Source organism: Somniosus microcephalus, chromosome 11, assembly GCF_052327205.1.
Source record: "Somniosus microcephalus isolate GS21.2 chromosome 11, FLI_Smic_1.0, whole genome shotgun sequence".
NCBI classification, from domain to species: domain Eukaryota; kingdom Metazoa; phylum Chordata; class Chondrichthyes; order Squaliformes; family Somniosidae; genus Somniosus; species Somniosus microcephalus.
Genome location: NC_140997.1, coordinates 56,262,029 through 56,278,775, shown reverse-complemented (window position 1 = coordinate 56,278,775; position 16,747 = coordinate 56,262,029). Strand labels below are relative to the sequence as shown.

General features: G+C 45.2%; 1 protein-coding gene across 7 annotated transcripts in view; it reads right to left on the bottom strand.

The window, feature by feature from the left end:
* cfap70 (cilia and flagella associated protein 70) overlaps window positions 1-16,747 on the bottom strand; it is a 122,527-nt gene that overhangs the window by 49,802 nt on the left and 55,978 nt on the right. For 6 of the 7 annotated variants that reach the window (XM_086000702.1, XM_086000705.1, XM_086000708.1 and 3 more), the window contains 4 exons: window positions 16,245-16,305; window positions 14,851-15,045; window positions 11,802-11,933; window positions 7,033-7,158 (listed from right to left, as the gene is read on the bottom strand). In XM_086000702.1, the coding sequence (XP_085856828.1) occupies window positions 7,033-7,158; window positions 11,802-11,933; window positions 14,851-15,045; window positions 16,245-16,305 (514 nt within the window). The remainder of the gene's footprint in view (window positions 1-7,032; window positions 7,159-11,801; window positions 11,934-14,850; window positions 15,046-16,244; window positions 16,306-16,747) is intronic. The other variant, XM_086000706.1, reaches the window with a different exon arrangement.

Sequence of the window (16,747 nt, the reverse complement as noted above, 5' to 3'; positions counted from 1 at the left end):
GGGGAACATTTAGGGAACAGTGATCATAGGATCATAAGGTTTAAATTAGCTATGGAAAAGGACAGGGAGCAATCTAGAATAAAAAATACTTAATTGGAGGAGGGCCAATTTCAGTGTGTTGAGAACAGATCTGGCTCAAATAAATTGGAATCAAAGATTGGCAGGCAAAACTGTAATTGAACAATGGGCTCTCTTTAAAGAGGAGATGGTTCGGGTACAGTTGAGGTACATTCCCACGAGGGGGAAAGGTAAGGCAACTAAAGCCAGAGCTCCCTGGATGACGAAAGAGATAGAGAGTAAGATGAAGCAGAAAAAGAGCGCGTGTGACAGATGTCAGGTTGAGAATACAAGTGAGAATCAGGCTGAATATAGAAAGTTCAGAGGGGAAGTGAAAAAGAAATTAAGAGGGTCAAAGAGAGAGTATGAGACTAGATTGGCAGCAAACATAAAGCGGAATTCAAAAGTCTTCTATTGGCATATAAATAATAAACGGGTAGTAAGAAGGGTGGGGCCGATTGGGGACCAAAAAGGGGACCTACGCATGGAGGCAGAGGGCACGGCTGAGGTACTAAATGAGTACGTTGCATCTGTCTTCACTAAGGAAGAAGATGCTGCCAAAGTCACAGTGAAAGAGGAGGTGGTTGAGATACTGGATGGGCTAAAAATTGATAAAGAGGAGGTACTAGAAAGGCAGGCTGTACTTAAAGTAGATAAGTCACCAGGACCAGATGGGATGCATCCTCGGATGCCGAGGGATGTTGAGGAGGAAATCGCGGAGGTACTAGCCATAATCTTCCAATCCTCCTTAGATACAGAGGTGGTGCCAGACAACTGGAGAATTGCAAATATTACACCCTTGTTCAAAAAAGGGTGTAAGGATAAACCCAGCAATTACAGGCCAGTCAGTTAAACTTTGGTAGTGGGGAAGATTTTAGAAACGATAATCAGGGACAAAGTTAACAGTCACTTGGACAAGTGTGGATTCATCAAGGAAAGCCAGCACAGATTTGTTAAAGGCAAATTGTGTTTAACCAACTTGATCGAGTTTTTGATGAGGTAGCAGGTAGGGTTGATGAGGGCAATGCAGTTGACATGGTGTACATGGACTTCCAAAAGGCGTTTGATAAAATGCCACAGCTTGCCAACAAAGTTGAAGCCCATGGAATAAAAGGGATGGTGGCAGCATGGATACAAAATTGGCCAAGTGACAGGAAAGAGAAAGTAGTGGTGAACAGTTGTTTTTTTAGACTGGAGGAAGGTATACAGTGGTGTTCCCCAGGGGTCGGTACCAGGACCACTGCTTTTCTTGATATATATTAATGCCTTGGACTTGGGTATACAGGGCACAATTTCAAAATCTGCAGATGACACAAAACTTGGAAGTATAGTGAACAGTGAAGAGGATAGTGATAGACTTTAAGAAGACATTGACAGACTAGTGAAATGTGCGGACACGTGGCAGATGAAATTTAACGCAGAAAAGTGCTAAGTGATACATTTTGGTAGGAAGAATGAGGAGAGGCAATATAAATTAAAGGGTACCATTCTAAAGGGGGTGCATGAACAGAGAGATCTGGGGGTATATGTGCACAAATCGTTGAAGGTGGCAGGGCAGGTTGAAAAAGCGATTAAAAAAGCATACGGGATCCTGGGCTTCATAAATAGAGGCATAGGGCTCGATTTTACCAGTGTGGGCGGGCTAGAGCGTGTCAAGTGGGATCTGTGTCAGGACCCGACTCCGGAGTGAAGTGTTGAAAAATTGAGATTTTCCCCTAATTAGGCAATTGATTTCCAGCGTGTGGGAACCCCTGGCCCAATGAGTCTTTTCATACAGAAAGTCGCCTCCGATTACATCATCAATGCTGCTGGATTTAAGGCCTGCAAGCAGCTTTGCTTCTTCTGGAGACTGGAAACGCTTTGGAAATTGTCTGAAGGACTTCATTTACCGACCATGTCCACCAGCAAGCAAAAGTGTGCACCTCGCTTTAATGAGCCCTCCCTCCAAGCTCTGGTGCAGGGAGCAAGATCTAATAAGGAGGTGCTCTTCCCTTCCTCGGGGAGAAAGAAGCCACCCCAGCAGACTAAAGCTGTGTGGCTGCAAGTGGCCGAGGCGGTCAACTCCATATTAATGAGCCGCAGAACCTGGCTGCAATGCAGGAAGAGGTTTCGTGACCTTCTCCGCACAGGAAAAGTGAGTATGACTTTACCATCACCCTCAATCTGATTGCCATCGCCTCTCCTCACCAGCACTCTGCTTTGCCAACCTCTTCCTCCACATGCCACTTGACACTTGCATCCCTGCATCCTTACCCATTCCCTTTCTCTCTATGGTCACATTCACTTAACTATTCGACCATGCAGCCCTCACTATCACTGTGGTGTAATAACTTACAACACACGGGGAGGGTCCTTTGTCTCCTTCTAAGCACCTATGCTATGGATTCTCTACACTCACTCCAACTCCACTTGTGTCCCTCATTGCAGGAAAAGTGAGCCCACAATAAGAGGGAAAGAGCCACGACAGGAAGAGGGCCACCCTCAGTAGACCAGCACACCACCTGGGAGGAGGCGGCCCTGGAAATCACCGGGATCGAGGAGGATTCCCAAGCGGGGGATGGACAGACGGGCGCATCACAGCAAGCTGGTGACAGAATAGTTTGGAATCTCTCTCATTGACATTGCATGAGTCACTGATAATGAATCTGATGCTCTAACAGATTGACTTATGATCATCTGCACCATTCAATGTGCATGTAACCTTGACCTCACATCTCTAACTCTTTCCTTTACTCCCCCACAGGACTATCGAAAGCCCCCGTCCCCACTGTCCGCTAGGAAGAGCCTGAGCTTCCAGACTCCTCAGAGGAAGCTGCAATCTCTGAGGGCGTAGCGTCAGCAGAATTCAGTGCACCCAGCACCAGCGCAGACACACCTCGGTGGGACTTCGCGAGATAGAGTAGTGTTGGCACCTGGTGTGTCACAGCTCACAAGTGAGCATCAGCAGATGGTGGAGACAGGGTCAGCAGTGGAGAAACCTCGTCAGAGGGCGCAGGACTCTGCCAGCTTGGCTCAGCTGCATCTCGACCCTGTGCCTCCGGGTCCATCCAGGAGAGCGGTGCTGGAACTCCAGGAACAGGTGCAGGAGTCTCTGGCAGGTTTTGTCTCCAGGATCGCTGCGAGTGTGGAGCGACTGGAGGAGTCCATCACGGACATGAGCAGAGCCTTTGTGGAAGCATTGGCGCATGAACGCATCACCCCGGAAAAGATGGCAACCTCCGTGGAAAGGATGGCTACCGTAGGAGAGGATGGCTACGGTAAAGGAGAGGATGGCTATGGCCATGGAGGAGCTTAGTTGCCAGGGTATGGAAAACATGGTAATTGTTCAGAATAGAATGACATCTCTTGAGGAATGATGGTCAGCTGTTGAGCATACAAACCAGACCTTCATGGAAGTCCTATGGAGTAGGACTTCCAGTGCAGAAATGGGTCTTCATGGCCCCCTGAAGTGCAGTAAGGTGCTGTCAAGCCACTTGCTAGCTTTGATGTGGGGCTGACCTGAGAGGGATGTTGGTGGCAGACAACAAGGAAGTGGGGGCTCCTCTCCAAGTGCTCTCACGACCATGCCACTGCAGAGCCCTCGGTCAGAGCCCCACCAGAGTCATCACCCAACTGAGATGGGCGTCTCAGCCCCTGCACAGCCGCAGGAGCAGCAGACTGTTGGCGAGCCCGCACAGGTTCGCCACCCCAGAGGACGGCCAACAATGGCGTCGAGACAGGAGCAGCAAGAAAGTGAGCAAGAGGCCTCCACATCTGCTGAAGCCACAGGGGAAGCACCACATAGGAGCACGTGTAAGAGGAAGATAAAGCACAATTAGTCACAAGGGTAGTCACTTGGGTGCTGTGATGTTTTGTATTTGAACCAGCCATCAGTCATTGTATTATAAACAGATTTGATGGCAAATTGTTGAAGTTGTGGCCTGTGTCATTTCGCAAATGGAACTTTCACATTGAGGGCTTAGGGCACCTTGAAATTGTCAGTATGGTGGTCAGAGTGATAGAAATCCGCAGGTTCTTGTCCATTGTTGATGCTCTGGTAAGAAGGTGCGAGGCAAAAGTGTTTGATTGTGCAGGCTAACCAAATCTGGCCAAGATGAGTGCGTCCCTTGCATCCCGGGCAGCAATGTTGTTGTGCGCTGGCGCCTTCTGGCCTGTGCAGCTTCAGGTGGGTGACTAGCAGCTTGGCGCTCCTGTTGATGCTCCTGCTGTTGTTCATGGTTCTGCTGCTGCTACGGCTGGTCTTCGTCCGAATCTGATGTCCAGGAGGAAAGGAATTAAATGATCGTCATGCTTCTGGTATATGCCTCAGTTGAGGAAGCGCTCAGTCAAGGTGGGGAGAGGGGTTTCCCAGGAGGTCACACTGGAGATAGGTGTCAGGCTCCAAACTTCCACAACAATGAGTAGGCCTGCTAAAAGTTCACCCAGACCTGAGACAACAAAGTTCTGCCACCTGCAAATGATCATCGGTGAAAACTTCCTTTGTAATGGTGGAGCTGCAGCTGTTAGTAAGCAATCCAATTGTGAGGCCGCCAGGATTACCTGGCATGTTCCAGAGGAGGTGTGTAAGATGGGGGAAATGTCTAAAAATTGGAAAGGCCTCTCAAAATAGGATAATAGAGGCAATTAATTGTTTGTTAAGGGCCTATCCCGCCTCTTGGAGGCGGGATGGAAACGGGGTCAGAAAACACACATGTGGGAAAATTACTCGGAGATGGGATCAGGCCCGCCCGCCATTTTTTGCGGTTTTACCACTTCAAGCGCCTCCAAACCCGCCTCCTCGTGCTTGGCAAAAATCGAGCCCATAGAGTACAAAAGCAAAGAAGTTACGATGAACCTTTATAAAACACTGGTTAGGCCTCAACTGGAGTATTGTGTCCAATTCTGGGCACCGCACTTTAGGAAGGATGCGTAGGCCTTAGAGAGGGTGCAGAAAAGGTTTACGAGAATGATTCCAGGGATGAGGGACTTCAGCTATGTGGATTCCGCCCACTAAGGGGCACAATGGACATGATCTTCACCGCACGTCAATTACAAGAGAAATGCAGGGAACAGCACCAACCGCTGTACATGGCCTTCTTTGACCTCACAAAGGCCTTCGACGCTGTCAACCGTGAGGGATTATGGAGTGTCCTCCTCAAATTTGGCTGCCCTCAAAAGTTAGTCACCATCCTCCGCCTGCTTCACGATGACATGTAAGCCGTGATCCTGACCAACGGTTCCACCACAGACCCAATTCACGTACGAACCGGGGTCAAGCAAGGCTGTGTCATCGCACCAACGCTCTGCTCGATCTTCCTTGCTGCAATGCTCCATCTCACCCTCAGTGAGCTCCCCACTGGAGTCGTGCTAATTTACAGAACAAACGGGAAACTGTTCAACCTCCGTCGCCTCCAGTCCAGATCCAAGGTCGTTCCATCCTCTGTCGTCAAATTACAGTATGCAGATGATGCTTGCGTCTGCGCTCACTCGGAGGTCGAACTCCAAACCATCGTCAACACCTTCACTGAAGCGTACGGGAGCATGGGCCTTAAACTAAACATCCGTAAGACAAAGGTCCTCTACCAACCTGCCCCCGCCACACAGCACTGCCCCCCAATTATCAAAATCCACGACAAGGCCTTGGACAACGTGGACCACTTTCCAAACCTCGGGAGCCTACAGTCAACAAGGGCAGGCGTCGATGACGAAGTCCAACACCACCTTCAGTGTGCCAGTGCAGCCTTTGGTCGCCTGAGGAAGAGAGTGTTTGAAGACCAGGACCTCAAACCCAGCACTAAGCTCATGGTCTACAGAGCAGCTGTGATACCCGTCCTGCTGTATGCCTCAGAGACATGGACCATGTACAGCAGGCACCTCAAAGCACTGGAGAAGTACCACCAACGCTGCCTCTGCAAGATCCTGCAAATCCATTGGCAGGATAGGTGCACCAATGTCAGTGTTATCGCTCAAGCCAACATCCCCAGCATCGAAGCTTTGACCACGCTCGATCAGCTCCGATGGATGGGCCACATCGTCCGCATGCCTGATACGAGACTCCCAAAACAAGCGCTCTACTTGGAGCTCTGGCACGGCAAGAGAGCCCCACGTGGGCAGAGGAAACGCTTCAAGGAACCCTCAAAGCCGCCTTGAAAAAGTGCAACATCCCCACTGACACCTGGGAATCCCTGGCCCAAGACCGCACAAAGTGGAGGAGAAGCATCCGGAAAGGCACCGAACACCTCAAGTCTCTTCGCCGGTAGCAAGTGGAAGCCAAGCGCAAGGAGCGCACGTCAACCCAAGCACCCCACCCGTCTGCCCCACCTGTGACGGGAACTGTAGGTCCCGCATTGGACTCATCAGTCACCTGTGAACTAATTTCTAACGTGGAAGCAAGTCATCCTCGGTTCCGAGGGACTGCCTAAGAAGAAGAAGGAAGACTGGAGAAGCTGAAGTTGTTCTCTTTAGAGCAGCGAAGGTTAAGAGGAGGTTTAATAGAGGTATTCAAAATCATGAGGGTCTAGACAGAGTAGATAGAGAGAAACTGTTCCCATTGGTGGAAGGGTCGAGAACCAGAGGACACAGATTTAAGGTGATTGGCAAAAGAACCAAAGGCGACATGAGGAAAAACTTTTTAACGCAACGAGTGGTTATGATCTGGAATGCACTGCCTGAAAGGGTGGTGGAGGCAGACTCAATCGTGGTTTTCAAAAGGGAATTAGATAAGTAGCTGAAGGAAAAAAATTTGCAGGGCTATAGGGAAAGGGCAGGGGAGTGGGACTAGCTGAAGTGCTCTTGCAGAGAACCGGCATGGGATCGACGGGCTGAATGGCCTCCTTCTGTGCTGTAACCATTCTATCATTCTAGTGCGTGTCTGCAGAATGCAAATTAGGCTCAACAGGACAATTGGTCATGAAGGATGTGGCCATGGCAAAATTGTTCTCAAACACCACTGAGAAAGGAATACTGCCCTTACAGAATCTCTGGACAAAGTCTTACCTCTTGGTGGTATTTATTTGCTAGTTCAAAGTTCTTGTTCATTTCAGCTTCTTTAGCAAAGTGTTTTAACTGCGCAGAACTAAGAAATGATTCTGGAATAGGATTTGGAGGATCCACATGCAACAGCTAGGAGAAAAGGACAATGAGTTAACATAAGAACATAAGAAATAGGAGCAGGAGTAGGCCAATCGGCCCCTCGAGCCTGCTCCGCCATTCAATAAGATCATGGCTGATCTGATCCTAACCGCCAATCCACTATCACAGAACCATCTCCTGAATCTAACAGAATTAGACACACGAAATAGGAGCAGGATCAGGCTACATGGCCCCTGGGCCCGCTCCGCTACCCACAGGGCCATGTCCGATCCGAACCTAGACTCATGTCCAAATTCCTGCCCGCTCCCCGTAACCCTTAATTCCCTCTACTTCTAGGAAACTGTCTATTTCTGTTTTAAATTTATGTAATGATGTAGCTTCTACAGCTTTTTGGGGCAGCATATTCCATGGACCTACCACCCTCTGAGTGAAGTAGTTCCTCCTCATCTCAGTTTTGAAAGAGCAGCCCCTTATTCTAAGACTATGCCCCCTAGTTCTAGTTTCACCCATCATCGGGAACATCTTCCCCGCATCCACCCAATCCAACCCCTTCACAATCTTATATGTTTCAATAAGATCGCCTCTCAGAAAATATTCAAAGCTCTGCTGACAATGTAGGTAAAATGGAGAATTTAAAGATCACAGCTTCTGACAATCTCACAATTGTCAAGAGTTAAACAACCGTCTGGTTTCTGAACTGTACATGCACTGTTGGAGAATAGATATTCGTTTTTGCAGCTTTTTACTGAAACTTAAGGCAGAACAACTAATGCAAGAATTATGGGTAGGATAAAGTGTAGCAATATGGGTAAAGATAGTGTATGCTTTGGCACGTAGCCTTTCTGAAGCCCCTAAATTCAGGATAAAAAAATCTAGAACAAACCATACAGGAAGCAGAAGTTCAACATTTAAAATAGCTTACTTTACCAGCTGCTCAGGAAGGTATTTCAGCAGAAACATGTGTAATGAAAGATAGTTGTCCACTGTCTCAAAGCATGTTAACTGTAGACAATGGAACAGGTTCCGATAAAGATGAGGCCCCTATGGTTGTGAGTGTTCAGCAATCTGTTCGATGACCAACAAAGTTAAACTCAGTGACCTAAGGGTCACAAGCTAAAACTTGATGACTTAAATAAATTGTAAAAGTCACAATTGTGACCATAATAGGGCAATAAAATTACTATAAAGAGGGGAAAAAGCTCTTGTTATCTGTCACTTCAGTAAAACAGGAGACAGCATCCAAACCCAGCCAAGTGTCCCAAGCATGAGTACGCAGCCAACTGCTTAATTACAGCTTGTATTAGGATAGGTCTGATAGACTCTTGTTAACTGTCTATTAATGTAGTGTCTAATTAAGTGCGCAGAGACTTTTGACTAATAAAGTAATATGTTGAACTGACATCCAATTAGAATCAGAACTTAACATGCACATTTACAATAAAAATGGCGAGTGGCTGGAACATTCTGTAGGTATTGCACCAGTAGGTGATGTTGTGTCTGTACCTTTCTACCTAGACACAATTAGAACTCAGAACTTCAAACATGAAGTGCTTTATTCAGGGAGGAAAAGTTCTGGAGAGTTCTGAACAAAGAGAGCTAAACTTAACCAAGAGAACACCCAACCATTTATCTGTTGTGACAGCGCCACCACAGGTGGGAGGAGAACACACAATACATAACAGGTGACGATGTGAAGGTTATGTTATGTAACCCATTAAGTACTGTGGGCCCAACTAATGTAATGTGACAGCCCCACTGTGCTTACTTTGAACCAGCCCCTTCTCACCCTTGAAGTTTTGTCAACTCACCAGAAATCTTTTCCACTTCACGTAGAAGATCAATATTTGTACCCTTCTCCGCAATCATCTTCTTCTCAGACTTAATCATTTTTATAAGTGCCATGCTCACCATTCACAGGTTTCATCAGCAGGTTTTAGTTCACTTCCCCTACTGCCCATCATAAGCATTCCCTTATAACCAACCACCACTCATTCCATAGCTGAATTTTTTGCAGTCATCCAGTCCCGCAGTGTAGTTTGCACCAACTTGAGACATTATGCCGAACGCATAAACCAGAGGATGGAAAATAATTTAATATTCAGTGGAGTAGCGTGCTCAGAAACGCCAGAAAAGACAGAATAAAAGTTGATATAGCCATGTATGGGTGGTAAATAAACTTGATCCTGAGGGCGCAGGTAAGCTACCGAAATAATTACTTTGGGAAGAATTTTTTTTTGAGGTGAAAAAATACCAACCAACATTATGAAATTGCTACAGACCAGCAAATCAGCACAAAAAGGAGGAAAGTTTGCTCGACAAAGAGATAAGAGGCGCATGCGAGAGCAGGAACGTTATTTTAATGAGTGATTTCATGCAAATTGGTAAAACCCAAGTGATAAAAAGTCAAAATTGGTAAATGTAAATGCACAAGGGAAGCCGCAAGAGTTAGTGCTCTTCTATACTTGGTGTTCATAACTGATCCAGACAACGTCCAGGAAATAGAAGTCATAGTACCCGTGGTAGATAGTAACTACAGATTGATCAAGTTTAACATGAACTAGGACTCAGTTGAACCTATGACCATGAGCAAGTTTTATAACTTTAAAAGGGCTAAATTCAAAGAGACAATGGAAGATTTAAAACAAATGTATGAGAGGAGGATGTTTAATGACACTTCAGTAGAAGAGAAATGGACCACGCTTAGCATGAGCTGAGCATGCAAGACAGGTACATTACTAAACTCAGCAAGCTCCGACTAAACAATGTGATCCTAAGTGGATTAACAAACAAAGTAAAAGTGAAATAAAGAGGACAAAATGGCCTCTACAAATCCTGTTGGGAGAAAGGAATAAGGACTCACTCGGCTGAATACAAGGTGACACAACAACAAGTTAAATTGGTGATTAGAGAGACAAAAAGAAACACAAGAAAAAGTGTAACTGCAGAGGCAAAACATGACAGTAAAAAATTATTTCAATACAGGTACTACAATAGCATGAGGTCTGCCAGAGAAAAGGTAAGAGTATTAAAATACAGAGTGACTGCTGCCAGTGAACCGGAAGCTGCTGCCAACGACCGGAAGCTGAGCAGAGGCATTCTGCGCATAAATCTGTGGTGGTTTAAGTATTAATGTATAATAATATCGTAATATCACGTAAATCTGTAGAATCTGTGGAGCTTTGGGTTGGTTTAATAATAATGTATAATAATATTGCGGGTTGGTTTAACTATTAATGTATAATAATTTCACGGGGGGAGGGTTGCGGAGATTTATTTGTTTGGTGCGCGAGCTCCATGTGAAGGGAAAGGAGAAGAAAATTAATAAAAATGGACATTTGCTGAGTTTTGCTGGCGCAGATTTTCTTTTCCTGACGCGGCTCTGTTTGGCTGCTGACCCGCTTGGTGCAAAAGCAGGGCCTGTCGGTTCTTGTTTGGGGCTTGAGGCCCACACCGTGTGTTTACAAAGCCTCCCCACCGGTTCCATTGCACCCCTGCGCCCAGCCGCCTCCTCCCTCCACCAGAATCTTATCTCCGCCTTCCGTCTCTATCACCCGACTGGTGGTACTGCGCACCCGCGGGACTTAGCCCCATCACCGAGCTTGGTGCGCCAAGCCTTCTCCGCGTACCAAGCCCAAGCCCCTCCAGTATTTATAGGGCCTATGGCCTATTCTATTGCACAGTGTGTTTTCGGTAAAATCCACCGCCAATTTCAAACTGCGCACGCGCAACTACTTCAACATCGTTGGCAGTAGCCGCTGCCATTAAAATATGCACATGGGCTTGAAATTGAGGATGAGCACAAGGTGGTAAATATTCTCTGACCAACTATTTCTTCCAAGTGTTCACAAGGAAAGACATGAACAATATGCCTTTGTCAAAAAAGGCAAAATTTTGTACTTCTGATATAAATGCGATAGAAGTCCTAGACTTAAGCTGAAAGAGCTTAAAACGGAGTTCTGACGAAGGGTCTTCAACCTGAAATGTTAACTCTGTTCTCTCTCCACACATGCTGCCTGACTTGCTGAGTATTTCCAGCATTTTCTGTTTTTATCTCAGATTTCCAGCATCCGCAGTATTTTGCCCTTGTATAGGGTGATCTCAGCACAGTGTGCAATACTTGAATTCCTGCTGATTTCTAGAAGCGGAGGTTGGGCCAATCAGAGCTGCTTCTGGTGCATGGTAATCTGTTACTGTACACCAGAAGCAGTTCTCATTGGTCCAACTTCCATTTTCAGACTTTTGGTTGCCAATCTCCCAAAGTAAAGCAAGGCGCTCGTCGCAAAAGTGATGCCAAAAGAGTTGTCAGATGTACTGATTGTTGCCATCAAGGTTGTGAACCACATAAAAGCTCGACAACTAAACTCACATGTCTTCTCAGTGCTATGTGAAGAGATGAGATCGTTGCATCGGCAACTTTTGTTTCATACAGAAGATTGATGGCTGTCTCATGGTAAAGTTTTGACAAGAATCTGCAAACTCAGAGTGGAGTACCGCAGGTTTTTGATCAACTCTGAACCACCACTTCACCATTATTTCCAGGTTTTACTGGGCTATTTGGCCGACATATTTGATGAGCTCAATAAACTTAATTATTCTTTGCAAGGTAAGAACTTAACATTTTTTCATCATGCATGAAAAAGTACAGAGCTTTGCCCACTCCAGCTGTTCCTTACCTTGTGCAGGCAACAGTGCATCTGATCCACCAAGTAAATATACAACTCATTAAGGAATGTCTGAAGCTGTTCTCTATCTTCAAAGGCCACTGTCTGCAAGTACTTTTCCCGCACAATTTTGACAACCGCGTGCTGGAGACGGAAATTGGAAGTTAGAAATTTTACATGACATCATCTCCAGAAATGTTTTCATTAATACATAGAATAATTTCAACTGTCAGACTTCAAAAGATTTGGGAAAATGTCCCCATTCAAGTTATTTTCCATTAATATTCTTATTTGCTGGAAGATAGGATGTTCCATTTCATTATCATCAGTGTTGCTCTTTGATATGCCTTTAAGAGGCACCTTTAAATGGCGTGAGATGGGTCCGCTCACTGACCAGATTCCACTGTCTTATAAAAGCGACCTGGTCGAGACTTGCAAAAATCAACTTCTTGTTGTCGGCCAAATCCCATTCTCAGTCAGGTCTGGGATTCAAATTTAGGTCCTAACAAAAAATACACCACTCTTGCACTCTAGCTATTACAGTATCCTGTTACCATCTGTGTGCAATCTTTCATGAAAGACTGATTGGTCATGGAACAGTGTATTTGTGAAGTGCATCGGTGCTCCAATATTGTAAAATGTATGATCACCTTAGAGATTCTTTACAAGCATCCAATCACAGTCATGCCAATACTGAAGTTCCACTTCGGCCCAGGTTTTGTGCACACTAATCCCAACCTAATGGAACTGAGAATAAGATGGTACGCTCTTCATAAAATCAGGTGCAAAGGGCTGAGCCCTATAACATACCCAAGGCAGCCCAATGTGGGATCTGAGTGCAAATGGTGCTGGAAGCTGTGAGCTGGATTCGTTAGGTCGTTGACTTTAATGTAAATGAGGTGGCCATCTCGTAATGTGCATTATGCGCCTGAGCAGCAATGAATGAGGTCGCACCGTCTTACAAATTGCCACCCACCACTGCCCAAAGCTTCTCTAGCACCAATGCCCCCTTTGCCTGTTACCCCTCTGCCCAATGCCACTTGCCCCTCTCTTCATGCCAGGAAGGTGCCTAGTGCACAATTGTCAGCCAGCATTCACTGGCTGCTAGCACCTGACAATATGGTCCTGGCATTCCCTGTGGATTATGAGATGTGCCTGGAGCGTCAGAAAATTATGACCTGTATTATCCTAATCTTGGCCAGGCAAGACCATCAGAGAAGGCAGAGGTGATGACTGGAGAACTGGGATCACTTACAATTTGACCCAAATTTCAGACTTAACATCACCAAGCCCCAACTAGTATTCAAATTATTTTTTTCCACATTTGAAATATATTCTGCTAAGAAAAAAAGAGGCTTAAAACTCCAAAATATTGTCAGCGCAATAATTGAATGCTAACTATAATGCTTACCAGAAGCCTAAAGATTACACGGATTTAATAATAATAAAAATCCAGTTGTAGAATGATGCCAAAGTGCATTTTGTAATTTCAGTTTTATTAGACTAGTTTCACAGAAAACCCTCCAAACCGTGCAGCAATATTGTGTAGGCACCAAAGCTGCTTTTTTAACATTCGTTTATGGGATGTGGGCGTCACTGGCAAGGCCAGCATTTATTGCCCATCCCTAATTACCCTTGAGAAGGTGGTGGTGAGCTGCCTTCTTGAACCGCTGCAGTCCGTGTGGTGAAGGTACTCCCACAGTGCTGTTAGGGAGGGAGTTCCAGGATTTTAACCCAGCGACGATGAAGGATCGGCGATATACTTCAAAGTAAGATGGTATGCGACTATGAGGGGAACTTGGAGGTGGTGGTGTTCCCATGCGCCTGCTGCCCTTGTCCTTCTAGGTGGAAGAGGTCATGGGTTTGGGAGGTGCTGCCGAAGAAGCCTTGGCGAGTTGCTGCAGTGCACCTTGTAGCTGGTACACACTGCAGCCACGGTACACCAGTGGTGGATGGAGTGAATGGTTAAGGTGTGGATGGGGTGCCAATCAAGCGAGCTGCTTTGTCCTTGTGAATTGAATACAATTCTTGTATTTATAAACTGCTTTCTATTCATTAATGTGGAACCATGCCCAAATTGGCTGCTGCATTTCCTACACTAGAACAGTGATTACACTTCAAAAGTAATTAATTGGCTGTAAAGCACTTTGGGATGTCCTGAGACAGTGAAAGGCGCTATAAAAATGCAAGTTCTTTCTTTTTTTAAATGAACAGAATTTGAATAATCAGTTGTGCTAAAATGGAAAAATGTTATCATGTTTCATGTTAAATAACTCAGCTTACAGCTCATTTTAATCCTCTACACATCCATACTGTGTACACAACTATCTTCACATATGGCATGAACAAAATGCTAGAATGTTGGTGGGTCTCTAGAGATTTTCTGATCCAGTGGGCACTGACTATGATAAATCTTCAGGTGTTAAGCTCATTTATATGTTGGTGGGTTCTGGGAAGTATTTGCACCACCACTGGGCCGTTCGGCTCAGGTGAGAAGAGCTAAATGGCTGTGGCATCTATTAAAGCATAACATGGCCAGAGGTTGTGGCTGAAGTACTATTTTTTTTTTTTAAACTTGTCACCTTGCTTAGTACAATTGATCAGTCTGTGGTTGATTGCACTGGGCAAGGCAGCGCTTCAATTTTTAAACCCCCATCTGTTGCCTTAGCAATGCTCGACTCCAGGAACGCACCAGTATTCTTGACAAACAGTCCTTCTAAAGCATTAATCATGGGAAATCCATTAGATGATGCGTTCCTACCATCAATATACATAATGGATGGATGCAGTATCTTAGGCAGTCCCTCGGAACCGAGGATGACTTGCTTCCACATTAAAAATGAGTTCTCAGGTGACCGATGTGTCCAAGGCGGGACCTACAGTCTCTGTCACAGGTGGGGCAGACAGTGGTTGAAGGGGCGGGTGGGTCGGGTGCTTGGGTTGATGTGTGCTCCTTGTGCAAGGAGCGCATGCCAGTATATCCTAAATATAGCTGTCAAAACTCAATTTTCAGCAATGCCACATTCTAATAGTAAAAGCTAGATACACAATCAGCTTTTACCTTAAGCTGTTCCTTGAAGGCAAAATATTTTCCTGAACTGTTCAGCTCAAATATAAGTTTATGTTTGCGCTCCTCCTGATCCTGGTATTCTTGTGAGAGTTTGCCTTCGACTAGTTGCCGTCCAAACATTTCCTGATATTCATCCATGATGACTCTAGCCACACTGATTATCTGATTGTGGTAGTCTGCAACAGCCTGTGACATACAGAAATCATCCATGTAATAAGCAATTATTGGAATAAAGTTACCCCAATACCCTCTCAATAGAATGCCATGTCTCGAAGAACATAAGGACCTCCTTCAGACTGGTCACTGGACCTACTTGGTGTCAAATGGGTTTCCCTGTTATAATTTCGAAAGATAATTTCTAAAAAGGTTTCACATTTGCTCTGCAATCCTTGGTAGGAGGCATGAGAAAAGCAATCATAGGGAATGATTCAAAGAATCATAGAATCTTACAGCACAGAAGGAGGCCATTCGATCCATCGTGCCTGTGCCGGTTCTTTGAAAAGGCTGTCCAATTTAGTCCCACAGCCAGCTTTTTCCCCATAACCCTGCAAATTAGACCTCTTCAAGTATATGTCCAATTCATCTTCAGTCTTTCATTACCTTATTGTTGCACCTGGTCGTCTGGAGGTCATTTTGACTTTGGTCGATATTGTAAAACAGGCAATCTTGGATCAGCCGCCCGTTAAATGGGTGCCTGATCTGATATCAGCTGTTTTACACTCTCACCCAAAGTCACAATTACCCTCTCTCTGTGACCTACCCAACTGATTACCTCCATATTAACTATTTAAAAAAAATTCTTTTTCAGGGTTAATTTCCTTTGGTTAAATTTCAAGTTACAGTTTTCTTGGTGAGTGAAAAATTAGTACGAGAACACACCCTATTCCCAAAAGAGAAGAAAAAAATTCAAGCACTTACTGAAACATTTTAAAAGCTAAAATACTGAAGTTTACTCCCAGGAATAGTGTGTGAAGAATGAAGCTGCTTATATTGAAAGACCATGTGGATTGGTCAAAATCACGAACTGCTTTCCCTTTAATAACAGTATTCTTGCAGGCGCACCAGGATGGAACACTGAACAGGTGTCCTGAACTACAGCAGTGTGGGTATGTAAGAGGTTGTAAAAATCTGAGCAACAGTAATTTTGGAATGTTGTCCCTGGGCAAGATCGGCAAAGACCTGGGAGCAAGTCACTCATTTGTTGTATTAACCCGTACACATGCTTATTGCTTAGGGAGACAAATGAAGAGACTGCATACTGGGGTGGGTAATAAATCCAGTATGCTGTGAATTAAAACATATATATTGCTATATTGTATTGATCATCTGATAAAAGTTACATTATTAAAAGTTACATTACATCCCTTTCCAGTTCCTCCACACACCTTATCTGCTCCACTTGTTCTACGAGGGAATAGAGGCCGAGGAGGAATTATCTCTGCAATCCTGTGAGAGAGAGACAAATAATTAATGAAGGACTTATACAAAATGCACTAAAGAAAAGTTAACATTGTATTTGAGTTGTGCCACGAAACCCAAACAGCTATTCACTTTTTTGCACTTTTCTTCCATCCTTTCCTAATTAGTGTTGACTTCTGCTGTTGTACAGTTCCATGGGCACCAGGTGCCCACTAGTACCTTGCCGTAGTAGCTATTCTTCCTGTGTGAGCTGACAAAGTGATTGGCAGGCTATTCACAAGAGTAGAAGGTGTCACAGGTAAGCCCAATCCTGTCTTCACCCAATGTCCACAAATGCACAATTCCAGCAGGTGTCATTGAATAGCAATCAGAACTGGGAACCCTTATTGATTTTCCCCTCTGTAGCCCAAGGACACTGAACCCAATTGTACTGCACCTGCTGGCACCCAGCTTCGATCAGCTAACTCAG